This window comes from Hydractinia symbiolongicarpus, chromosome 6, assembly GCF_029227915.1.
Source record: "Hydractinia symbiolongicarpus strain clone_291-10 chromosome 6, HSymV2.1, whole genome shotgun sequence".
Classification (NCBI taxonomy): Eukaryota; Metazoa; Cnidaria; class Hydrozoa; order Anthoathecata; family Hydractiniidae; genus Hydractinia; species Hydractinia symbiolongicarpus.
Genome location: NC_079880.1, coordinates 12888091 through 12915702, shown reverse-complemented (window position 1 = coordinate 12915702; position 27612 = coordinate 12888091). Strand labels below are relative to the sequence as shown.

The 27612-nt window shown below is 32.9% G+C and overlaps 1 protein-coding gene across 1 annotated transcript; it reads right to left on the bottom strand.

Annotated features, from left to right (window-relative positions):
- Positions 1-253: 253 nt before the first annotated feature.
- Positions 254-27612, bottom strand: LOC130647051 (WD repeat-containing protein 35-like). The gene is made up of 34 exons (XM_057452769.1): positions 27454-27612; positions 17768-17885; positions 17074-17148; positions 16276-16368; positions 15806-15907; positions 15578-15657; positions 14817-14897; positions 14573-14637; positions 14122-14494; positions 13870-13962; positions 13285-13377; positions 13137-13197; positions 12837-12981; positions 12574-12643; positions 12373-12426; positions 12174-12283; positions 11982-12030; positions 11477-11572; positions 11157-11225; positions 10851-10931; positions 9994-10041; positions 9706-9794; positions 9442-9559; positions 8990-9075; positions 8137-8216; positions 6069-6265; positions 5286-5561; positions 4846-4920; positions 4021-4179; positions 3687-3755; positions 3184-3288; positions 2437-2522; positions 1585-1653; positions 254-1513 (listed from the first exon to the last, which is right to left on the bottom strand). The coding sequence occupies exons 1-34, from the start codon at positions 27481-27483 to the stop codon at positions 1348-1350; spliced, it is 3561 nt and encodes a 1186-aa protein (XP_057308752.1). The 5' UTR covers positions 27484-27612; the 3' UTR covers positions 254-1347.

Here is a 27612-nt window from a genome sequence, read left to right as displayed (position 1 = left end):
ACAAGTGGCCATGAGAATTTCCTCACAAAATGTAAGAAAATGTTAGCTATAAAGTGTATTTCATTTTTCTATATAAAAAAAACACCTAAAAAATGATTGTGGATACGTTAGACGAGAAGCGTGCAACTTTACTCCTCGCGTGCTAATTCTAAAACACCGAAATCATCAACTTTTTTAATCGACAGGATACTTGGCTTATCGAGACATCTGTTCCAAACACATGCACAAAACATAAAGAACAGAACAACTGATGTCCATGTTTCACATAATTAAAATCATATTTACAAGAAATTAACCTTACAATAACAATGTTTACACGAAACTAAAATGGTACAATAAAGTTTACACGAAACCAAAATGGTAGCGTAAAAATAAATTAATAAAGTTGGTATCTATATACAACAATTTATTTCTAGATAAAAACCCAATTTAAATAAAATTCTTTGTGTAAAAAGCACACAACGAAAAGTGTATACTAAGAGAATTATTAACGTGACATTTTAAAGCAGAGTTAATTCATCAGTTAAAATTACGATTTAGTTAATGCAGCTACCTCGAAAAGAGAAGACAAAGTTGCAGAGTTACATTCAACTCCACTTAGAGCAATAAAAAGAAAACAAAGCCACAAAATATGTAGACAAGTTAAAGAAATCCTTTTCTTAAATAGCTAACCGATAAGCTAAAGTTAAGGCTGGTTCACATTTGTGACGTAAACGAAAACACCAGTGTATACAAACGCAAGAAAAAATTATGCGTATACTTTTGACTCAAGCATACGCTCAATGCAAGATATCAAAAAGTTTGCGTATTCATTTACATTTTCAGAATAGTTTCCCATAGTGTGAACTAGAAAACGTTAGTAAACGCAGATGCAATAAGAAACGCATGACTCTCATAATAAAAACAAAAATCACAGAAGTAGTGTAAAACGGAATCTTTTGATAAAAGGCTGGCAGACAAATTCCGAAAATGTCTCGTTCTGTAGTGATAAAAAAAATAATGAACCAGTTCTGCTTATGTTTACGGTCGATCAACCATATACAGTTTAGTAAATTGAATTCTATTTTTCTGTAACGCTTTTTCTTTCCTTAACTCATTCTGCGTTTTCTTGCGTCTTGATTTTATCATGTGTACTTCTTGCGCTTTCGTTTGCGTCAGATATTTAAAATCAACTATACGCATGCGTGTGTCGCTTGATTTTGCGTCGCAAAATTTGAACCAGGTCTTAACTGCGGATTTTCATAAAGACCTATTATCGATTATTTCAGGCACCGCGTGAAACAGTTAACCGTTGTTTGGGTTATCACAAATGCAGCACTTAAATGAAGTTATTTGAGTCGGTTTTTACTATAAATTCGTATGACACAACGGGCAAGCGTTGTAACTACTGATCTCTTCCTCATATGCCCTGTGCTTGCATACACGGCACATCCAAAATTGGTACTCCAGCAGCGGGCGACCACTGACAATACATGCACTAAACTTTGTGTCACAACTTGGGCATGAAGTACACCTAAAAAAAGAAGTAGCGTGTCTTTAACTACGCAACATTGCACATAAACTAATCCCGAAAAGTAAACTTACCAGTATGGAATATTTGACCCACATCCAGTACATTCAACTAAACTTGCATGGCCGTCTTTCGGACCGTGTCTGAAAATGAACAATTCACATTGTTTTAATGCTCGTAGCGGTGAGGATATTTACAGATCATGTTAAGGATTTTTTGTTCAACTCTTAAAAATAGTGACAAGATTATTTACTGCTTCTTTTCTAAACTCTCGTAATTAATATCTCAGGGCTTTTTACAATTACTTATTACGGAAACTGCTACAAGCGAAGTAACGGGTGAGTAACGGGTATGTAACGGTTGAGTAACGGGTTATGTAACGAGTGAGTAACGGGTGAGTAACGAGTGGATAACAAGGTCAAATCTAACAAATATTAAGTTTTTATATTCGAGCTGTTGAACGAAATAGTTAGTTTCCGTTTTCGGAAAACCTACCAACAAGTTTCTTATAAACCGGTTTCTTATGAAGGTATTATGTCTAAATTTACCTTTAAAATAAAAAAAACACGTGTTCATAATAAAGAAAAACAAATTAAATGGATTAAGCATATTCTTGTTTTAATTTTTTTTCACACATCGACTCGAAGCCTTTTTAAAATCTTTGAAACATTTAGAGGTTTTTTTTACTCTGTAGTGAACCCAATACTAACAGGCAAAATAAAATTAGCTTTGTCTTTTGGAGTAAACAAGATTAAAAAACGCCGAAATACACACACAACAGCGGAGCGTCTAAAACGCACACAACAGCGGAGAGTGTAAAACACGGAAAATCCAATGCTTAGAGAGTGCAACCACGGTAGTTGTTAATATTAAACAGTAAAGAACAAGAGCCTAAGGAAATTATTAAACCCATGTTAAAATCGTACCTAGTAAAGATTTCCAATGCAAGTTCCTCATATCGTTCGCGTATATCTTCTGACATACCTTCAACGGACTCCAACTTTATGAATGACTACAAAAATAAAATAGGAAAATGTCTTTAGAAACAACCATGAATGGGGGTTTGAGTAAAAAGTTAATTTATTTCTAAGTTCTTTCATAGAATTTTATGCAAGAATCTCTAATATATTACACTGGTCAGAGCGGTGGAAAAGAGCTTATTCTAAAATCTTTAACTAAAAAAGGCGCACTAATTTAAGAGGGGTAGACAATTATTTAGGGCTCACTTGTTCAAGAGGGGTAGGCACTTATTCAGGTGTGGGCACACTTGATCAAGAGGGATAGACACCAATATAGGGCGAACTTGTGCAAGAGGGGTAGACACTAATTTAGGGCGCACTTGTTCAAGAGGGGTGGACACTAATTTAGAGCGCACTTGTTCAAGAGGGGTAAACACTAATTTAGGGCGCACTTGTTCAAGAGGGGTAGACACTTATTTAGGAGTGAGTGCCTGGTTGTATATACCCAGTAGACGTACAACCATACTAGTGTGAAACATGGAACCTCTCTATTTCTTAAGATATCTAAAGGAAAGTGGTTATCTGAATGCGCGAATTTAATTGAATATCTTCCCGTAATAAAGGAAAAAGTAGGTGTCAAAATAAACAAAATGCATTTGTGAAATATACTTCTTCTTCAGGATTAAGAATACGAGGCCGAGAAGAATTTCATACCTTTGAACATACACCAAATGCTTTATTTGCACATGCTACTAAAGCAAGCAACGAATGCGCATCCACTGGATCGATAATATCGTCATATTCACGAAGTCTCATGGCCTGTAGTGATAAATCAAAACTTGAATTGAACACGGTTGGATTATGTAGTTAGCATATACACATGCTTGTATAAGATGGCTATAAAAATAGCCGCGCATTTTAGACTTGCTTAATAAACACATGAATGGAGCCAGTGTGCACACATTGTATACATGCCAGAAGAGCCATAATTACCAGACAGATAAAAACTATTACGCAAGATATAATTACCACCCAGGTAATAATTGCCACGAAAGACATAATTACCACGCAAGACAAAATTACCACGCCAAGCATGAATACCACGCAAGACATAATTACCACAGAAGACATAGTTATCACGCAAGGCATAATTATTACGCATTATCATGCCTTTGAGTGTTTCAAAAAGCTCGGGTGATACCAACAAAACAACATACCGTTCTAAGAGCTGCGTCTGGTCGTCCATCGTATAATTGTCGCTGCGCCAACAAGTAGAAGTGGAACGCCTATAACAACGATTGCAATAACAAGAAATCAAGAAATTGATAGCTAAAATTTTTCAATGGTGTTGAAAAAAAGTGGATACAACAGTAACTAAAATCCATTCTTTTTTTAGCTCTTATTCTTTCAAACATCCTTTACAGGTAAACTTGAAGCTTAAAAAAACAACAGAGCTGTATCAAAGATAGACCTTACTGCTACCAAGTTGAAAATAATCCTAAATTAAATGTATCAAATTTTTTGGAAAGACAGGTGAGAAAAGTTAATAACCTCGGCGCCCCTCCACGCATTATCAATCACGAGGGAGTCTCCAGAAGAAGTGTAATCCTCTTGCAACAAACCAGCCAACGCAGATGATGTTTCACTCTTCTTCGTAGAGTTTTTATCAGCAGAGGCGTTTTCTTTAACTAATTCATGATAGTTTTCAATCTAAATAATAGAACAAAAGAAAATACAGGTTCCTTATTTCAAAAGAAACCTAGCGAAGGACGGTCTAGTTCACGACTTAATGGCAAAACTTGAGCCACAAATAAAAGACATAAATTATTACAACGAAGTGGGAAATTTTAAGGCTCGTAACCACAAACAATTAAAAAAAGCCGTGTCTATGTAACTAACACGCACTCAAAGCGGACTTAAGACTTCGGATCCCGTTTTTTTTTTCTGCTAGATCTAAAATTTTAAATTTTTTTGGGATCGGATCAAAACGGACAATTGTGATATCTTGAATCTGATTGATTGAAAAACCTTTTCCCTTCCGATCCAAACTAAAAGTTGAAATCGCTGCAACTGTTCTTGCGTACAGACTGCCAAACAAATTTAAGTATTTTTCTTGTTGTATTGTGTTTTGTTTTGTTTCGTTTTGCAAAAAGTGCGTCTATAAAGCGTCGCGCTAACTTTTGCCTGCAAACTGCGACTTATATATTCGGGATGAAGTTGAAAACATAAAAAAATAGCAATCAGGGCGTTTTTCATTAAACTGAACTGGAAATTCCTGTTTAACATACCGGCCAGTTGTAGGCAAAAAAAAAGTTTGTGACGTCAAGAATTTATTGTTAACAATTTTACACATGATAGAACAGTGTACACACTTACCAGCCGACCACCCAAAACATACAACTTCTTCGCTCGCATCGGATTCACTCTTGACTTCGCCACTTGATCAGCAAGCTGAAAAAATCGTTGTTGCATAATTAGAGGAAGGAGTTTTAATTTCCATCATGGAAAAAAAAATAGCCAGCTAGATTAAGCACGAACTATCGTTTAGTACGTATAATCCATTTATTGTTTACAATTAGACGGATTCTCCGTTCATTTATAAGCATCTTAGTCAAGAAGTATGGAAACGAGGTGGATAATACGAGAATAGAAAGAGTTATTCGAAACAGAAGTCTGAAAGCGAATTGGGTTAGAAAGATAATAGTAAAATATATGTGAAACAGAAGTCTGAAAGCGAGGTGGGTTAATGAGAACACCGAATCTTACTTGAAACAGCTGGAGGAGAAGTGGATTTAAAAGATAATAGCAAAACTAACTTGAAACAAAAGTTTTGCTGCATCAACGAAATGATTTGCTTTCCGATACAACTCGATCGCTTCTAATAGTTTATTCTTCTCTAACAAGTGAGCAGCATATTTTGCAAGTAAACTGTTGATTTCGTAGTGTTTATGCTCTTTAGCCAGTTTAACAGCTAAATCCCATTGATTTAACGTAACGCACGTATCAATCGCCTGCTTCACTTGATTAGTTTTGACAAACGCGGTTATAGCTTGTTCACAAAGTCCGACAGATGAAAACATCTCTCCGATGGACTGAAAATGAAAATATTTCATTCATTTGCTTAAAGTATACAAAAAAAGACAAAAGAGAGAGAGGTAAACACCAACTTCATGAACATCAAATGTTATCACATACCCTAATATATAAACAAAAACAAATAAAACTTTGCGTGTGACCACTTTTATTATGTAGCTACATGTAGAAATATTTTTTCTCCTTAAAATATCAGTGACCCGTGTCGCCCATACGTCATTATAAAAAGCAAGAAACAAGCTAAAAATTCGACATAACGGAGATTTCTTTCATACTAGTGAATTTTCGGCGAAGAAAAACTGCTCTGCAGGATCTTATAGGTTCAAATAAAATCAATTATTTTTTAAATTAACTTTTTTTTCTGATGTTAAACATTTATGATGCTTCTTTTATAACATAGTATAAAAAATGTCTAAGATTTAAAAAAATATTGCTGATAAGGGTCAGTGCAGGGAAAAATTATACAATTTTCCAGCAGTTTTTAACGACAACGGAAAACTTCCTACCTTTAACAGATGATGATTATCAGGTAGCTGTTCAGTGAACTTCTCCAGTCCTTGATAATCCTCAAGCATGTAGTAGCATTCAGCAATTCTTTCATCATTTCGACCTTCCACGTAGTACTGAATAGCATTGGCCCATTTTTGTCGGTCGCAGTAATAATCTCCTATCGCGTTCCAGGCTTTCTCAAGTAAGTTGTCATCTGTAAACAAAAGTCAATCAGGGGTTAACTGGTAGTCCTCTTGCTTGTCAATGTAAATCGTAACCTCAAGATCTTTTTATTTCAGAATAGCACTGTTACATAAAACTACCATAATTAAAAAACAATGCAATTCGAACAACCGGCATCCCTGTAGTGTTTAAATCATCTACTGCATTATCTGTCTCATATAGAGGGAAGTTATCATTCTAGCTGTGAGCTAGCCGCTACTATTTGGTGAATGATTAGTTAATTCAAATATCTCTTTAATAATAGCCGTATTTTGTCTGTTCGTGCGCAAGACAAAACACTAAATGCGATTAAGGACAGGTGACCAAGTGAATTTTTCCACGTGTTAACGACTAGTATGTTTATATTAACCATATATTGTAAAATTTATTCAGTCATGCTTGGTTACCCCCACCACAGCCACAACTTCCCCACCCCAGGAAAAGAACATATTTCTTTAATTATTGCCATTAATAACTGATTAAACACGGATTAACGTCCTGAGAAAACCAGATGCTAACAAACGACCTGCTACCTTATATAAACGCCTTTTTAAAAAAAAAAACTTGTAGCAGGTTCTTTTGAGCTTAAGGTTTTGAAACAAAAATAATTATAAGAACTGCTGAGTATCTCCTTTTAAAAGTTATGACTGTTTTTCAACGAAACTGTACGTACACCTTCCAATAATTCTTTTCAGTTGCGCTGATGGCAATATAAACCTCACTTAACTACAATAAAAAAATCTCCTTAACGGTTTATTACTTCCCAGTTACAGTGGATTCATATCGTACTTAGAGGAGTATAAAGTTGATTTCACTGATAAAACATCCTGTTAAATTTACGCGTAAATAAAACCCATGGGTGAGGATTCACTTTTCATATAAACAAGTCGTTGGCCCAAGGAAAGTTGACAGGAATTTGCCTGTCATCTCTAACTCACATGAATTCACTCATCCTAACAAAGTCGATAAAAATACATCACATTTGCTATTTCGCGTGTGCGTTGCACAACATTTTTCTGTCATAAGCACGCGCACACAGACAAAATACGGCAATTATTAACAGAGACATCTACGTGATTTAATCAGTCATTTACGACGAATCTATTTCCTACATCAAACGCCCTTTCTGAATAACCGCCTTTATGACCACTTCAAGGAAGACTCATTTACAGCCAATCTGTTCATCAAACGTCACTAAAAACACGTCACACCACTACTAATCAAGGCTACTGCATGACACAACTACGTAACAAAACATACTGAGAAGTACTGTATAAACTGTTTGTTTACTTACTGCCACCATAACCTCCCCATTTTATTAACTGTAATAATCTTGGGTATTGGTAATATCTTTCTACTAAATTATACGCTCCACACCTACAGAAGGAAACAGTGCCAGTCAGTTCAAACGGTTTATAAAGTAACAACCTAACCAAAATCTGGTAGAAGTATCTGATTAAGCTTTCAGATAAGAAAGTTGTTTCGTCATAATTTCACACCCAAGAAACACAAGAGCAAGAATAGTGAGAGTAAAAACACCTTCAATTTATGAAGTACTATTTTCTTCTATGAAAATAAAAATTGATAAATAAAAATCATTTCGCACACCAAGAAGTGTGCAGCAAACCAGGATTATAAATACGTTACACTAAAAAGTAGATTTGTTCTTTCTAAGAAAGTTTTTCGAATATCATGTTACTTTGTAGAAAAAGATTTCTTGGAGTTTCCTTTTCGTGTGAATTATGATAAATTATTTATGTTCTAGCCTTTCTACAAGCAGTATTAATCAATTCGTAATTGTATCCCACATGTCTATTTATTTCTACCGGATTTTGATTATGTTGTTTTAATTTTTTGACTTACCCCCACCACCACCCCACTTAACCAATTGGACAACACGAAACCAGTCACCAAGCTTCATACGCAAATCAACCGCTAAATCCCTATAACATGCAGTCGAAACAGATCAATTATGTCCATCGTATCATTAAAAAAATCTGCTGCTACGATGGGCAAAAAGATATAGTTAACAGTTTTTCTGACACCCGGCAAAATTTTAAGATAGCTTCAACTAATGAAAACCTAGTAGCTGGTAGGCTGTAAAAATGCACTTTTGTAGTTGGGTACTAACAAACAGTTAGTTGCACCTTCTGACACTACAGTCATTAAATTTTTTAACACACTCTTATTAAGGAATTTGGCAAAAAAACAAAATGTAAAATAAACATAAACTCTTTACAACAAATAAGAAATATTTTCATTGTGCCAAAAAATTTTTTTTGCAACGATAGGAAAAGAATTGTATTGTTAAGAATAAAAAATGTCATTGGAATAGCATAGCCATTGTTATCCTTGTCTTATTATGTTTTAAGTGAAACAGGAAGCTACAGCATAAAAATATAGGTATATTTTGATGGATTTCACACATTAGAACAATACTTTGAGAAACAGGAAACAAAGAATGGTCCCAGATTGGTGGAACGCATCATATTTTATAAAAAAAGCAATATCAACAACAACACACAATATCTTAGAACATGCATGATTGGACAAACAAACACAATGCAATTTTGTTGCTGCAAATTATATTGGAGATTGTTGCATCGAATGTTGCATTGAATGTGAGAATTATCTAACAAATATAAAATCAGTTTGGATATCTCCTAGAATATTTATTAATTTATCGTCCTTGCTTGTCGCAGAAAATATAACATACCATCTGTCCATGTCAAGATATAGTTTTTCAGCTTCATCAAATCGCTGAAAATAAGCTGCAACTTCTGCTGTCTTGATCATCTCACTCTGAACAAAAATATATCCAAATAACAAGGAGTTGTATGGCAATTAATATCTAAATCTGACGCCATACTTTGTGTCATACTTGGAGCACTAATTACAAGTTTTAGCTTGTTTTACTATACCTCCTGCAGAGTAGCTTTCGTACCTAATTTAAAGGGCAAACAAAAATGACAAAATGTTGATGCAACTATCAATATTGTCATGCTCACCATATGTCTACCTGAGCCAAATGTTATTTGTGAGTAACAACAGGCAAATCCCATTGATTTTTTCCATAAGAATTAACACAATTTAAAAGGGTATCTTGAGCAAAAAATAACTCTACATAAGGATGGGTGACACAGTATAGCACTTGGTACAGCAACTTACATCTAACTTAGCCAGACGTTTCACAAACTTGATGCCTTGATAATCTTTACATTGCACGAAAGCCTTTTCTGCTACCTCTAAGTCTAAGCGCTCCAAAGCACACTCTGCGAGGAGACGCCTAAAACAAAATTACATCCAATAATTCCAAAATGTAGGCAACATACGATCATTAATTTTTTTCTTTTAGCAATGTGTTAAAATATAAGCCTTAAAGATGCATGCTTAATCAATCCACGCAACAATGTAAAAACAAAAACAACATACCACAATCTTGGGTGTGGATTATCAACAATAAACTGATATGCATCATCAATACCAACTTTTTCGAGTAAGTCACGACTATCACGCAGTGACTAGAAAATTTCAAATCAAGGTTAGAGTATAAATAAACCTGTAATCTCTTTATCTTTTTTCCCAAAGTACACAAAATGTGAACATAAGTGATGTCTTAATTCTTGCACTTTAAAAGGGTAAAAAAAGAAAATGCAAAACAAAATTGTCAGAAAGTTAATCACAGAAATGTCAAGCAACATGAAGACTTCCCTGTCGTACCTTAGTTTCCATATCAATAACATTCTCTCTTGTGGGATTATCAGGATCCTATAGTGGAAAAAAAGACCAGCTAACATAAAAATCAAACTTTTGTCTAGCAAAGTTGAACTACACATGAATCTGTGAAGTGTAACATTTATAGCCTAGATATATCTAACACGATGTCTAAGAGCAGAGTTCAACTTTTTTAATGCATTTTTTTCTAGTTTTTGAGGCCACAAGAATTGTACAAACCAAATTATAATAGCAAATATAAATATGTAAACAAAATAATAATAAAATATAATGTATTTATAAAAATATATAAAAAAATCTTCATTGTCAATATTTAATACACAAGTCAGAAAATATTATTGCTAGGTTTAAAACGTTGTTTTATGCACTGCTATTTGAGAATTGATACTATCATTAACAAAATTACAACATATTATAACACCACGTAGTTCTTATAAGAAAACCTATAAAAGTAGATTAAGGTTAACAAAATTCTGCAGCATAATCCCAGCCTGAAGTGCAGAAAGAAACCTCTTGTAACATATTTTAAGCCCGCAGTTTTTATAAGCACACTGAGGAAAAGGATGTATTTTAGCACGTTTTATGTAATAAAATGAACACTTCCGGAATTTATTTCTTTAATGTTCAACAACTTGTTTGGAAATATTTGACAAAAATAGCTAAAATATTTGAAATCCTCGCCAAAAATTTAATAAAGTGTGAAATGTTCAAAATCATACTGCATGCATGTTAATTTATAAATATACTAAATTTAAATATAAGAAAAAAATTCATAAAGCAAAAGTTTTAAAAAACAGAATTAGAAAAGAATTCTCATTAAGCAGTAAAAAGTAACAACTAACTTTCATTATCTCATCCAGTAAGACAGATTTGATTTGAAGATCACTGAACTGACATATGTAACCAGATGACAGTATAGGTTCCTATAAACAAAGAAAAATGTAATGGAAAAGTTTTTAACTAAATACATGTCTGAAAAACAAAATTTAATTTTAGCTTACACTAGCAGAAATAAAAGCATGATATATTGTGCGTAAAATTGGTTCTTAAAAAACTTAAAAAAACATAGAAGTTCTAGACTATATATATATAACATTAAGGGACTGTATATTTATGTGTATTGTATTTCCAAAACAAACATAAATTACCTCTGGCTCAAGGCTTCTGAAGATATACATTCTTGTTTTCTCCATCATAGAAAATAGCTCAGGGTTGTCCTATAATGTAAACATTAAATAACACTGAATCAGAAGTTGTCAGAAAACTGCTTTGTCAAATACGTGCTCCTATTTAATGCGCATTTAATGTTTCGTGAATTGCAAAATATATAAATAAAATATAATTATAAATAAACTTTGGGCTCCTTCTTTGTTCAGAATTATTTTAAAAAAGGTTCAATGTAGAAGGGTTAGAAGCTTCAGTTTGTTGAAGAAAGAATTGCATTAATAACCACAAAAATATTACATACATCTGCCCATTTCATATCCCAAACATCTTTACGTTCAAATCTTAAATGCTCTCCAGTTTCTTCTTGACCAGTTTTTATATCAACTTTCTTTGCTTCCTAATACAAAATAAAAAGAACAACAAAAAGTAAATATGAAGTGCATAAACTGAAGGAAGAAAACCAAGAAGCTGATTAGGTCATCTACACTTAAAAGTTTGTTTAGTGCCATTTTATATCAATACATGGAAATTTAGTGCATAAGGGAAAAGTGGATATTTTGCAAAAAAAAATTTTATCCTGCTTTTCTCTTCACTTTCCATTCGTTAAATTTGTATTGATAAGTTATTTTTTACTTAATGTCTTTGATCAGTGATTTTTTTTACTGACAGAGTATCTTATTCAAACTCATGAAATCATAACGGCCGCAGATGACAATGAATGGAGTTTTAAATATAGAAGGCCTTACCAAGTTGTCATTTACTTTAAATCAACGACTAGATAAGGTATTAAGAAGAAATTTACTTACAAAATCAAAAAATGTTAAAATTCCCATAATATCAATGATGGCCAATTTTCTATTAGAAAACAAAAAATAGCAAAATTAATCAAAGAATATAGAAACTTCTTTTGGCAACACAACACTTTTTGCAAATAAAATGCATTTATAAATATTTTCATTCTAAAAAAGTGAAGAATTATTATTATTCTCAAAACTTACACAGAGGTACTATTTAAAGCTATCTGATATGGTCGACAATTCAAAACATATTTATTTTCAAGAGCCAGTCTCGGTAATGAATATTTATGTATGGTGCCAGATTCACGTCCCTAAAAGATAAGGAAATGAACCATGTTATTGTTTGCCTACAAAATGTAAATGACATAGTTTTAAGAACAAAATATATTATACAACTCACCACAATCACCATTTTTTCGGAACCACAAATGCAACATATTGGATCTTGTGTGGGCTAAAAGAACAAGTTACTTCGCTCAATTTGCACTTGAAATTTATAGTTAAAATTATTTCGAATAGATTTTTATATGTCTGTTTTTATTGTGAAACCATTCTTATTTGCATGACACACTGCATTAAATATGTTTACTGTCCAACTTACAGCTTTAGCTTTCTTTGGGTCCAGAATACCCTCACCAGCACCTGATGGTACATCATCGATATGAAACATTCTAAATGACAAGAAAAAGGTATTAGAAAAGGTCTAGGAAAAATAAATTCACTTGTGTTATTGATGAATTTAGCTCAATTATTAAAAGTATTTACTTGGAAAAAGTGGGGTAGAAACTAGCTTTATGTTTACAAAATTCTAAAGATCACTTTTCAACACAAGAGAACCTGTAAAATAAATAAACTATAACATACTTTTCTGTTCCATCTCTTTTTCTTTGGATGGTTTGGTTCATTTCAATGGAGTTAAATTTTTTTGTTGTTTTGTAGTGCCATGTGTAGAATGCTTCTTTTGATGCAGCCACTACATGACCTGCTGTCATGGCAACAAACAAAGGATCTATAAGAAAAAAGAAATTGGTATAGTGACTAAGGTAGGTTGGATAAAAATAAAAAATTTGCAATGATTTAACAAAACCAAGAGAATAATAAGGTGACAGTATTTGAATGAAATACTGTGTAATGACCTAAAAAAACAGTATTCTGCTACTTTACCTATATCAATATATCTGGAATCAAGTGGAGTTCCGATTGCATTACACAACACCAAAACATACTAAGTAAAGAAAAACATATTTTAATAAAGAATTTTAAAACAACAGAAAGTAATGCAATAATAAATAAATAGTTTGAATCATGATACCTGGACGTTAACATCGTCAGCCTTGGTGACTAAAACACAATGTTCAGCGCAAGCCGTGATACTGACTAAGTTACGTACATACTTCACATAGCGCTAAAAAAGAAGGCATACCAAAAATATTTTTGTTTTTTATATAAATCTAAGCCAGAAAAGTTTAACAAAAAAACACATAAACTACCAGTAAATCAAGCTTTCATAAATTTTTTACAATTATCAGGGAACATACAAAAGTTTAGGAGATTTTAAGAGAATTTAATCTAGTAAAAGCGTAAATTTAGAATCGCAAGAATCAAAGTAATTGGACAAGAAAGATAAACTGGATTGATCATATTTCATTACCACATTAGCTGAAAAAGAGTATAAAAAATTTGGACTTGTATTCCACAAAAGAAATTCGTTATAAATATTTAGTTTCACTAATAATTGATGTTTCCTAAAAATGTAAAACAATTTTAGGAACTTTTACAAAAATATTAGGAATTTTTAGGATTATTAGGAGAATTATATTTCAGAATTATAGGATTTTTAGAAGGCATAGGAACTGTGCATACAAAAGTTAAAAGACACAAAAACAAAGCATCTTACCTCGTTTCCCTTAGTATCCCAGAATACAACACACCATTCTTGTCTATCAGGTTTTGTAAATGCATACACTAACGTATTTGCAAAGTAGCCCCACTAAATTAATTAATACAATAAATAAAATAACAACATAAAAAATGAAAACACAATATGTTTATGAATACAAAATGCAAGAAATGTGCTGTGATGTGTGAAAATAACAAATTAGTTTAAAAAATCTCCAACTGTTGGGTTGTCAACTACAAAAAAATATACCTTGTAATCAGGACGGATGTTTGCAAAATAAATAAATGAATCCACAGCCAAAGCAATACGCAAACTTCCACCTTCCCATGACAGAGAATTTATTTCTTTCCCGGGTACTTTGAGTGTACGTAAATGCTCCCCCAATGGATTATAAAACTGCACACAGTTTATTTCTTTATCTTGACCAGAAATTTTTTGTGCGCCAGCAATGGCTAACACTGACCCATTATGACTCCATTTCACTGATGCAATCTTCATGAATGTATTCATTAGTACTGGTGCTTCATCAAATTCATTACGCATAATTTGACATAGCCCATTATCAAAACATACTGCCAGGCAGGGGCAATTAGGTTCCATATATCCAAATCTGCCATTATACCTGAGTAGTAGAAAAGAAAAATGTGTCCACATGTTTTCTACATGTTTTAGATTAGGTTGCTATTTTGTACCAACTTACCACTCTAACCCAGCAATTTTATATGCACCAGTAACTTCCTCCAGACAATACAAAGTTACTCCTCCCTATTGAAATAACAAATATTGATTTAGTAAGAGCAAGTACTTTGCTTGCAGGCTTTCTTATTTATGTATGCCGAAAACATGTCATTATGTTATGTAAGTGGACAAACATATCAAGTTGGTAAGTCACTGTATATCAATGTCTTTCCTCATATAAACCCTATAGTCTAAATCTTCCTTACAATAGGGTTTCCCATGTTATCAAAGACTTGTACTTCTCCATTTGCAATACCAAGTAAAATGATTTTTCCATCAGGTGACCACTAAAAATAATTCGAATTTTTTTAATTTAATATGTGCACAACACATTGTACTTTTTACAGAAATTACCAAATCTCTGTAAAACCAGAGATAAAAATATTTGCAGTACATTGATTTACATCATTTTTTCTGAAACTGTACTTCCTGGTTTACACTGTAGTAGCTTTGCACACACACATTTTTGCTCTCTGAATTTTTGTTTCTTTTTTATTAAGTGATTATAACTTTATATTAACTGCTTTTTTATCAAAAAAAATAATTCTCATAATATAATTTCCAGCAACTTTAGGTTAATTTTGTCTCTGTTGAGTCTTATTAGATTGCAGAATATAAATATAGATTGAAAATAATTTTTAAAACTCTCATAGAATCGTATCTCATAGAATATGGATATGTAGTTTCCAGAAATAGTATTTAAAGACGTAGACAGACGTTTTATATTTGCATATGTGAAGTGTATGGATATTTATGTGGTAAAAAATATTTCAACCCTTGTTTAAAAAGTTAATAACTTGCAGGTTGTCAGAATAAATAAGAAAAACAGCTAAATGTTTTTAAGTGGAAGCACTTATATCAGACACAGGGTGGAATTTTTTATGCAGGATAAAAGCCAGATACAACAACATCTTGTAAAAGTGACACAGGACCTAAAAATGAATTTATGTAAATCAAAATAAATTACCTCAACTTTGCTTAACTGCAGATTTTTCATTTCCTTTCCCCAAATTCTATTGCCATCAACAGAACCCATTATTACAGCACCTAGTAAAACGTACATGGACTATTTTATAAATCTAAATCATTACATCTAAATCATTACATGCTTAATAGTTACCAGATAACAATATCTGTCAATATTATACCAACTAAAGTTCTGTTTTTCTAAAAGATACTTAACAATGTGTCTTACCGTCCTCATACGCAATACAAATTTTCTGTCCATCAGAATTCCATTTCATGTCACACACAATACTTTTATTTCGATTGTTAATCATTTCTTCGTACCATGCACCTAAATAATAAGTTTACAAAAGTTAAAATCTGTTAGTAGCAAATGCTGATGTGGAAATTCTTTAAAATGGATCTTTTGTCTAAGTAATTCTTAGTAGGTCCTATTTACTGTTTACTAAACACCAGAAGAGTCTGCCTCATACAAGTTTAACTAAATTTTTTATTATTATTTTCATTGTTTATAGTTAATTCCTAGAGCATGTCATTTTAATTAGTTACAAAGTCTGTCAGACAAACACCAAACTTTCATCAGAAATTAAAATTAAACACCTTCACTGCATGCTGGTGATGCATTTCTCAATAAATCAATTCGCAGTTTTTTTAAATCTTTCATGTAGGTAAAAAAAACATTGAAGTATACACAGCTACCTTTATAAAGTATCCAAACTATGATCAGCCCTCCTTGATCACTTGTTGTTAACTTGTGAAAGTGTTCATTCCAGGTTGCCACTTGCACTGCACCTAAAATTAATTTTACGGATAAATTAATTACAAACAAAATAATTAAATCCATGACTTGAAATTCGAAAAAGTCACTTATGCAAAATATGGCTAAAAACTAAAAAAAAACAGGAAGATATATATTATTTAAAATTGAGTATGTTTTTGATCATTATATTAATTCTTATTCAAAAAATTATTGGAATAAATAAACAAATGCCTAATTTCCCTTTATATTAGTCTTTATATTAAAATTTAATTGTCAATGTTCACAAGCAGGCTTATATGACTTAGGATATAAGGTTTTTTGATTTGAAACCTCCAACCTTGCTGATTTTTGCTGACCTGACCTTGGGGGGGGGGGGAATCGCGTTAATTGTTCCATAATGCCACCACCACAGAAACTAAAACAGCACATTTTCAATGTTCCTCACTCGCCCGATACACCTACTAGAATTATTTCAACCTTTTACCAGACAACCTTTTCAGTAATGGCTTTAAAATGGCTAGTTTGGTATAGTCAAAAAATAATTCTTTTAACACATTAAAATTATTTATTATTTTCTCTAAAGATCTAAAGCAGTGCTTCTCCAGTTTGTTTAGTTTATGGGTTTAAGTTCAGTGTTTAAGATAGATTTAAAATTTATTGTTACCCATGATACAATTAGGGTGTGTATGGGAAAGTGCATGTGTATTTGTATGTCATTCCTGGTAAAAGTTATTTACCTGAGTGGCCTTCTAGTGTTTGATTCATTGAGAGGTTGCTTGGAGCAGCAAGTCCCTTTACTTTCTGGTCTGTACCTACAATAGTCATAAAAAACTTAAATTGTAAAAACATCAAATACTGGTAAGAAAAGAGATCTTTCCATATTATTCTAATCATAGAAGCGTGTATTGATGCCCTAAAATAAACTGAAAAAAACAAAAAAAAAAACAAAGTGGTCCAAAAGAAGGCTGTTGAATGCTAAGTACACATCCATACAATAGTTTCTATTTTCTTAGTATTCGCAACATTTTCGATGTTAAAAAAAAATTATTTTAAGTAGAAAAAACACTAGTAAGAAAACAAAAAGTTAATAGGATAAAAACTTTTTTAACCAGAAAATACTACCATAAACAAAAGAGTAAAACGAAAAAAAATTAACAGAAAAACAGGAACAAGCTATTAGGACTTTAATTGAGAACTTGAAGATGACATTGGAACACATTTGACTGACCAACACTTTAAATTTTAAAGACAATATTTGACTGACTATTACTTTAAATTTTGATGCAAATTTGAAACAACGTGCCTAGATAGTAATAATAAGGAAAATTCATAGCTCAAAATCATTTTTTTTTTAATATTAAAACTCTTTCTTGCTGTTATCACCTAGTTGGTACATATAAAATCCTAAGTTCAATGACAAACTCTATTAACCTGATTGAGTTTCCAATTTTAGTACTTTTAGCAGACCATCATCACCACCACATGCAATGTAGCCATGTTCTCGATTCCATCCAATACATTTTAATTTTGTATTGTTGGGGATAGCAATCTGTAAATAAGAACAAAATGGTTGCAGTAAAAAATGTGCGGTGGATCAAGATTTACATTACAATGAAAAATAGGCATACAAAGGTTCAATGAGTTCAAACATCTCTAAAGTGAAAGAAAAACACAAAATCTTTGATTGACTATCAGGATTTGAGAGGTTTGTGATGCTAACATTTGAAAATATACTAACTGCTATCTTTTGTTAACCCAGCAACAGCAAGAAAATTGCTGATGTGAAAAAAAACAGTAAAATTGCAAAGAATTGAATAATCATTTGTGAACATCTTTTTATTTCCTTAATTTTTCTTTGTTTACAAGATAGTGATACACCCCTACATTTTTTTTCATTAATTGATAATTCAAATGTAAAAACATTGTTAAGGTTATTGTGTCCGCAGACATGGCACATTGTATGTTCAGTCTTAGCGTTCAACATTGTAAAAGTTTCTGTTAAATGAATTGTTTGGTTTCATTCAATTTATAAGTTTATAAGTGTATTCTGACAATATGTTTTACAACCTCCAGGGTCAGGTCTAAATAATTACGATAATGTCAGTATAGTAAATAAGTATATAAATTAAATAAAACTCAAAGTCTCGTTCACCGTAATCACAAATCATAAATCCAGATGAACCATAAAAGGAATATTTTTTTTTTTAATATTTTTTAAAAAGGTATAAATATTTTTAGTAGTGTACGATATCTATATAATAATACGCTAGGTGTGGGTGTCTGTCTGTGACAGGCAAAGTGGATGTCTTCATTTTCCTTTGATGTTGCCGAAAAATTCATGTCTCAAATGTTAAATTTTAAGACGTTACGGCGTGACATCAATAGCACTACTGTAACGTCAATAGCACTACTTTAACGTCAATATCCTATATTAAATTAATAAAGCCATTATAGTGCACATAAAACTTTAGGTCAAATAACTTGGAAACAAGGTGGTGACGTCAATGATTTTTCACCGCATAGGTAACTAGGGACCACCTGGAACCAATTTGGGTAAGTTTCCCAAACCTGGGTCCCCGAATCCGTTTCAGAGTGACGGACAGGTTGATGATGTCATCAAAAAACCTCAAACCCTATCTGCAACCGTTTGTCAAAAGTACACGATCCTATACATTTTCTTGATCAGCGTTTCAAGATCTATACAATGAAGGTAGCAGGTATACAAATTTCTAAAAAAAATACTATACTTTATTTGGAACTTTGTTGACGTCAGGAAAATTTTTAAACCCTTCTCATCAACCATTCATCAAAAGCACGTGATTATATACATTTTCTTGATCAGCGCTTTAAGCTCTACGCAATAGAGGCTCAACATAAAAACAAGGTTCTAATTTTTTTTGCGGATGAGTTGCTGACGTCATCAAAATTCATATGAAAATTCATATTTTTCAACTTTATCCTGGCTCAGTGAATTTTTCCACTGGCTTCATTGACTAATATACAGTACAGTCCAGATGTAAGCGTACGCGTACGCTCAAGTTTCACACCTTTTTCTCGGAGGCGGTAGTTGTTTGTCTTTTGTTCTTATTAATTATTTTGCGAGTCTTGTAAGTCATTAACTTGCGCGTAATAAACAAAAGATCATCGAAGAAAAAATAGCTTATTATAACTGCGCGTAACTATTGTTAAATAGTGTTAACATAACTATTCCCAATAGCATAATTGCAAATGTTATCAACTATATCAATATGACACGAAGAGTCATTGTTTAATATTTTTTTTAAACAAAAGTTTTGTGTGGTAACTAAATAAACTAGCGAGAATGCATTGTTGGTTGCGCGGGTTAAATAAAGCTTTTAAGCGATAGAAATTATTATATTTTAAGAAAGATTGAAACTTTAATTTTGATAGAAAAGCCTTTTTAGATCGCATTTTAAAAGTTTAAAAACGAATAGCGGCGATAGAAATGTTTCTTAGATCGCATTTTAGAAGTTTAAAAACGAAAAACGGCGATAGAAATGTTTTTTTAGATCGCATTTTAAAAGTTTAAAAACGAATAGCGGCGATAGAAATGTTTTTTTAGATCGCATTTTAAAAGATTTAAAACGAAGAGCGGCGATAGAAATGTTTTTTTAGATCGCACGATAAAAGTTTAAAAACAAAAAACGGCGATAGAAATGTTTTTGCGAAGATGTGTCTCCTTCTCTTTAAAACCTCCTTGCTTCCTTATAGTGTTTTAAGTATTTAAAATGTTATCAAATCTATCAATGTGACACGGCGAGCTATTGTTTGATAGTTTTATAAAATAAAAGATTTGCGAGAAGACTAAATAGACAGCGAGATGCATTGTTTGTTGGAAGCATTGTTAAGTCTTTTAAGCGATAGAACTGTTGCGTGCTAGAAAAAACAAAGACAATGTTTTTAACAATAAAATGTAGCGTGATACTATAAAACACAATTATTACATATCTTTTTAATACAAAAGGCTAGCGCATCCTTTTTAAAGGGGAAGTTCGGTCAAAAAAAATAAATTTATTTTATTTTATAATTCCATGTATTTATACTTATAAAAACAAAAAAACTTTACTTCATTAAACTTGGAGTTTCGAAAATGTCTCTAATGTTGACACACACTTCTTGAAAATGCTCCGTTTTTGAAAAAGCGCGTCAGAAAAAAAAAAGTTGGGTTCTAACTCAAGTATGACGTTTTATAGTTCAAAACATTGCATCGCGTGAAAGAGTCACAACACAGGCTACACAATTTGCTAGAAGAATCTACTTCCTTCCTGCAATATTTCTTTTCAAATCTGTAACAAATTACTTCTTTGAAAATACAGTGTTAGTTTTGTAAGCAATGGATCAAATTCGAAGCGATTCAAGTTCTAACGAAGATGAAAACGATGACATACCTGATTTATCCACTCTCAGACCCTTTAAACCAGAATTTTCTTTGGAAGAACTGAATAAATTAGGAACGTGTAGTTCCGAGAGTGATGAGGAAGAAGATGAAGTTTCAAGGATCGGCAATAATAACTGGTGCCAATGCGGTGGTCACTGTAGAGCGATGGAGTCGTACAGTGAAAGCTTGTGTTGCAGGGATACAAATGAAATTCCTGACAATCATTTTGAAGGTAAAATAAACAAAAAATTTAGCCAAGCATAATTTTCTTTTTCGTGTTTAAAACCATAACAAAACTCTACATATTCCCTTTAAATATTGGTCTTCGCGTTATTAAAAAAAATAAGCCTACGAACACGACAACTGACGCAAAACTTCTTTCAAAATATTTTGCCTAACATGAGTTTTTTCTCAAAAACATTTAACTCCCCTTCGCATATATTTTATTCGTTATCATTCGCTACTGCCAAAACAATCTCACAAAAAAACACAACGGTGGTTGTTTTATTTTATTCAGCTTTACAAATCGAATGAGAACGTGCGCTCAAAAATCAAAACTTGAGACGGGGTCATTTTTTAGGATTTTCTTTTTAGGAAAACAATGTATAACTGAAGCCGAAACTTTTGGGATGGTTTGTCTATGTAAACCAGTACTAACCACTGCACTGTCTGCTCTAAATAATTTAAGGGGCGATGCAATGCACACGGATAATTGGTACGTTTTTTTATTGCATCTTATTTTAAGGGTTAAGGGCAAGAAAGACTTGGGAACAAACTTGTGTTATATCACAATTTCTTTTTAGTTTACTACGTTTTGCTGGTTATAAACAGTACACGTGGTGGATACATAACAGATTGGGAAAAGGTGTGCAAAAAATTATACCGTCGTGTGCTTTATGGGCAATTCGTAATAAATATCCATCTGAAAATGGTATTTATATCCCATTCACGGAGAGCAAATCCAACGACAAACGACTGTATGAAAACACGGATTTCGATTCTGAATAAAAGAACCAACTTTAACCTTAGAGCTAAAGAGGGGATTGAATACTAATAAAAAAAAAATTATTACAATGTAAACCTTGTTTTCATATTTTCAATGGCTTCTTTTTTATCTGGTTTCTCTCTTGGCGCTATATAATTTGGAACATCGGCGACTTTGGGAGCTGCGTACCCTTCTTTAGTTGTAACCAAATACTTAACTTCACTTACAATATCCTCTACGTACGACCTTTGCTTTTCTGTGTAAACTTTTTTGACAACCCAGGAGTCTGTAATCCTCGAGTATTGTTGCTTATAGCGATGCTCTCCAGACGATGTTTGTGCGTGGGAGGAGCCAGCTCCAGCATTAAAGTCAAGAACGGCGAGTTGTGACCTAGCAATCATTCCTGCAAAGCTAAAGTGTAACCTCTTTGGGCAATATTTGTTGTAGAGTGAGTGGTAAACTTCCAAATTTCCTGTGTGTTTGAACTCGACGAAGTACTTCAAATCACGCAACAAAGACTTAGCCCGAACTACAGATTCAAGGGCTTTGTAAGCAGGCGTTCCTTCCATCAACCATTTTTTTGATCGCTGTTCTAACTTAGAGAGTTTAGAGTGTTCACATTTGTGATATATTTTGTTGCTTTCCCATTTGTGTTTGTTCTTTACATGACACAACATACTCAGCCATTTCTCTCGTAACTCTACCACGTTACCATTACCAGAGGCGCAACACCACCAGAAATGATTTATGACAGCTTTTACCCAAGGAAGTAAATCTTTAGCAGTTGTTTTTTTGGCACATTTGACCAACTTTCTTTTAATGTTTTTCCCCATATGCCATACGTCAAAATGGTGCTTAATATCCTTCCGTTCTTCTCGCATGTACTTCCGGATTTGAACGTGCCTGTCAGTTGCAATGCCTTCAATTGACAGTTGATTTTCAACAACAATCAATCCTTGTTTTTCCATACGCGACGAATTCCCAACTTGGCCGACATGAACTACATGAAAGTCAACTATTTCATTTGATTTTGAATTAAGTAACGTGTAAGTTCCGTACTTTGCACTGTAACCTGGTGAATCACACCTCCCATCGACTGCTAAGTCTAGTGCCTCATTGCTTTCTAGGTAAGACTGAAATCGCAATTCTCGATGAGTGGAATATATTTTGTGAATCGCTTGGAATATGTACTTTTTTTGTATTTCGTAAAAGGTGGTTTTGGACAAAAAATGTATTTTTGCGATTTGCATCATTTCTTTAACGCGTTGGTATGTGTTACCGGAAATTAAAATGGCTGAGGAAAGCAATAAATTTCCCCACGGTCGCTTACTCACCAGTGGTTGCGATGACCATTGGTGAGCATGATGGTCACTGCACAACAAATGTACGATTAGTTGAGTCCCTTTAACTGCAATTTTATTCACTTCAGCTGGCTTAAAACAGGTGAAACAAAATCGTAGCAGAGGTAGAAGACAAGACCAAAAAACGATAAAACACGTGCCGTTTAGGTCGGGGATGTCCGCATCGGAGTCGTTATCATTCTCACTATCTGGCAGATTTTCCAAATTGAACGATTCGTCTTGACTTTTCTCATTATTACTAATTGCTTCTTCCTCGTATTCTGAAAATTCTTCTATTACAGACATCGATACTTCTACATCGGGCGAGAAAGAAATATCGATATTACAACATTTGTCCTTCTTTTTTTTTGGTTTTGGAATCTTCACTTTTATTGGAGCAACTTGGATTCCAACCTTTTCATGACTCACATACAGTGATGATTGACATTGAACGCCGCGTGTCTTAGTGCACTTGACAGCATTGACAGCTTTATCAACGCCATTTGTTTCAGTCTGGGTTCCCATTTCTTGTTTATTTTCAGGTTGTGTAGTATCACTTGCTTCTGTTTCCAGCATAGAATCAATTAGCTAGAAGATAACCAAACAAAATTTCATTTTAAAACAAACCCTCTGTATTGCAAAAACATATAGACACTTATTTTACCTGTCGTTTCTGACGGTCTTCGATTCTTTTTTCTGTTCTTTTACGTTTCCAGGCTGTTTTGTAAAATTAAACAAGGTCGGAACAGCACCATCTTTTAATTCTTCCGCGGTGGAGAACACATTAGTTCAGCCTAGAAATTTAAAAATAATAGATTTCCATTACCCCCGTCTTACGAAAGCACATGTTCTTGAAGGATTTTTCGATGTTAAAAAAACATTCAGCACTGGGGGAAAGAAAATGCGAACATGCGAAGAAAATATAATGATTTTTTTTGACATGGTTTTGTTTTGGAAATGGCTGTAATAAATGAAACTGTGTTGAATTTTTCTAAATACGAGAAAGACAAATGTTTGGCTGTTTGGTGAAACATAGGTAACGAAAAGACTTACTTGTAAATCTCTTTCGAAGCACTCTGGTTCAAAATGATGAGAACAAATATAAAACCCAGAGTCTTTCGGCAAGGTACCACTTCTTTTTATATTGTGTAGCCATTTATTCCGAAGCTCTTTATCTTTTTTCGCACTAGGAATGTGATAAAATACTACCCGGATTTTTCTTTCGTTGTTATCTTCGTCTTTTGTCGTAAGCTTTTCGTTATCTACCTCCTTATTTTCCTCGCTTCCCTTACCCTTTTCTGTCTTTTTATTATTGCTACTTCGATTTGTACAGCCGATGGCAGCACAGTTTGGCATATTGAAATAATAAAATGCATAAACAAAACGCTTCTTCGTGTGATTACACCTAATCCCCAACACCGAACTTCGCTTTTTGAACTATAAAACGTCATAATTCAAACTCCTTCGTAAAACGTAAACGCCTTCGTAAAACGTAAAGGGGTCAGTCCACGGAGGTGTTTTTATGCGTGGTTAACACAGATTATTTCAAAAAAATAAGGGTTTCATTTAAAAAGAATTATCGTATTCTTTTTTTTTCTTTTATGACTATTGATTATGAAAATATAATTTTTGACCAAACTTCCCCTTTAAATCTCATAAGAGAATTTTGTTATTTATTAATGTGATCTTATTATGCTCTGTTCGTTGTGCACGAATCTATTGTTTAGAGTTATGCAATTTAGTATTCACATAAACAAACACAAGAATAATAAACAGGTTATGAAAAGTACTTTCAAAAAAATAAATAATATATATGCAGAAAAATATAAAACACACAAAGATTTAAAAAAATGTTTTAATGTCCAGACGCTCTCCCTCCTCGCTGTACGACGATTTGCAAAACTTTAAATACATGGTCAATATATTTATTACATTTTGCGATGCACACAGTATTCCCAAACTTAATAATTCCATCTACAAGTTCTCGTTTACTCGAAGGTTTTACCTGCTTACAAATAATTTTATAGCTCTTTTTTTATTAATATTTTTTAAGATTGTACTAACTCTTTTTTCAAGATTTTTTTTTTAGAAAAAACACGTATTTTCTTTTTATTCTTACCAGAACAAAATGTTCCCACAACGAGCGTTTTCTCCTTTTATGCGCGTCGAAAGTTAGGGTTTTTCCGTTTGCGTTACTAAACGTTGCTTTTTATAAAACGAACTTTTAAAAGTTTCGCATGTTAAAAAATATGTTTCGACGATAAAGAAATATTACTAAAAGTTTTAAAGTAGCATTTTTTTTTTAAATATTTAGATCATTTGATTTGTTGTTTTTTAAAAGAGCTTGTGTTTTTTAAATATATCGAGATTAAAATCGCGTTACTATAATTAGTTTCGTTGTTAAAAAAAATAAAATTTAATGGCCTTTGCGTTTAATTTATTCTCGCGCAGAGTATTGTTTATAAACAATGTTTCTTGCTATGCTTTTGTTTTTAACACGAAGCAATTATTTTCGCGCAATTTGAAAGGAACTCGCTATCCTATTGTTTTTTTTAATGAAAGCAATTATTTTTGCAAGTTGAGCGTACACGTACGCTTACATCTGGACTGTACTGTACAATAAAAACGTTCAGTAGCCATTTCAAAATTCAATGTAACCCTCTGTTTATCAGACCAAATGCTATCCAGTTGTTTTTTGAAGATGAAAGCTGTAATCAATGATGCCACCAGGTACACTGTTCAGCATTTAATAACGATGTATGAGAATGCTTGTACAGTCTTTTTCAGGACTATTTGAGTAGGTGTGCTATAATTCGCACGTGTAAATCAAGTTACGCGTTCAGTGTAAAACGCACATGCAAAGGATGTTACAGATCCAATACATGCCTCAAAGTTAAGTTTGCTGCGCATTGATTCTATCCACATAGCTTAAATAAATATTCAAAATTCATTGAGATTGTTTGATAAAAGTAACATAAAGAAAAAAATTAATTAAATTCTGACTTGCTATGCTTTCCCATTGCTTTTTCAAATGAAGAAATTATCTACATTTAAATCCATGATAAAATGTCTGTTCTGTCTGTAAGTGCAGTTTTGCAGACTTGTTTTATCCGTGCTCCATCGACGTTCACCTCCGCATTAGTTAAGAACAGCATGGCTGAAATTCTTGTGTAAGACCTGGTTACCAACGACGAAGGGGCCAGGCAAAAATTTTTTTATGTCTACACAGTTTTTTTAACTAAGTCAGAAGCTGGTGAATTAGCTAGGATGGTCAGGTTGGCTATGAATAGGCTTGCTCGTGGATTTAACGGACCAGGATAATTCAATAAATTTGAGATCTAAAAGTGTCTCACCAAGATGGAAATCTATCGAAAGTTTTTTCTGACAATGTGAGAATTAAAATGCCATTGCTTACTTTATCTTCATAGTGACATTCACAATAACGGCTGAATCTTTTTTCAACCATGAGTTCCAGGAGACATTGGCATATTCTACAAGCAGTTTCACCAATGATTCATATAAAAGTTTAAAATTATCACAGTCTAAATGATCAAACATTCTTCTTATCAAACCCCTAATGTGATTTGCCTTTAATGCTTCCTTTGTTATATGGCTACTGGAGGTTAAGTTATCATCAATAAGCTCTCCAAGATCTTCTTCCAATTTGGAGGACTTTGATAGTAGGCCATTCATATAATATATGTGGAGAGTTTAGTTATGTGTTTGTATAAAGATGACGAGGGAAACACAGCTTTTAATAGATTTGTTTTGTAAAGCTTAGAATTTATGCTAAAATTGCATCGAACAATACGCTATACAGTTACGACCTTAGAAGATTGTACATAAGAATGAAGTTACAAGAGATGTTGAAACAATTTTCAGAGTATCCTTTGATGTATTTCATTGAATTGAATAATTCACTAAGTCTGTCAAAAATCTATGATTTGAAAGATATAAGCCAGTGAAATAAATTGAAAGTGAAAAAGAGAAAAAGAAAAAATGCACAACATATGCTACTTATTTGTGGTGCTGTAGCTTAGTGGCTATAGCTCTCGCATTTTGTGGAGGAGACTGGAACTTGATTCCCCTTGATGGTGATTTAATATGGGTGAGTGATATTATCAAAGCCATAGGGTTAAACAAAGCCATGTTGAAGGTAAAGTGCACAAATTCTAACTGTGTATCTCATAAATGAGCATTAAATACTCTAGGACTCCTCATATAAGCTATAGCCCCTCTTAAGAATAAAAGACAGGGTATATCCCTCGGTATTTGTGAGGGCCGTCGTGTACAATATGTACGTATCTAGCTATCTGTTTGATAGCAAGAGAATTAAAAACAGGATTGGGATTGCCTGCAAAATAAAAAAAGCAATATTATAGAGCTGGCTTACTTTCTTGCTAAGATAAACAAACATGACCATTCAATTCTCTTTACTTTGAATTAACCATGAATATGTTTGTCGCCAGGATAAGAAATAGCAATTTCCCAGTGATTTGTGCCCATTTGCTTGTCAAATTGCCAAGGACGCTTTTGCTTGTTTGTTCAGATC

Excerpts from the sequence above, each read along its gene's own strand:
- LOC130647051 (XM_057452769.1), bottom strand. The coding sequence starts at position 27,483 with ATGGTCATGTTTGTTTATCTTAGCAAGAAA. Across the intron at positions 13,198-13,284 it reads CTGACGATGTTAACGTCCAG|TATGTTTTGGTGTTGTGTAA; the intron begins GTATCATGATTC and ends TTCTTTACTTAG. Across the intron at positions 2,523-3,183 it reads CATTTGGTGTATGTTCAAAG|TCATTCATAAAGTTGGAGTC; the intron begins GTATGAAATTCT and ends TTATTTTTGTAG.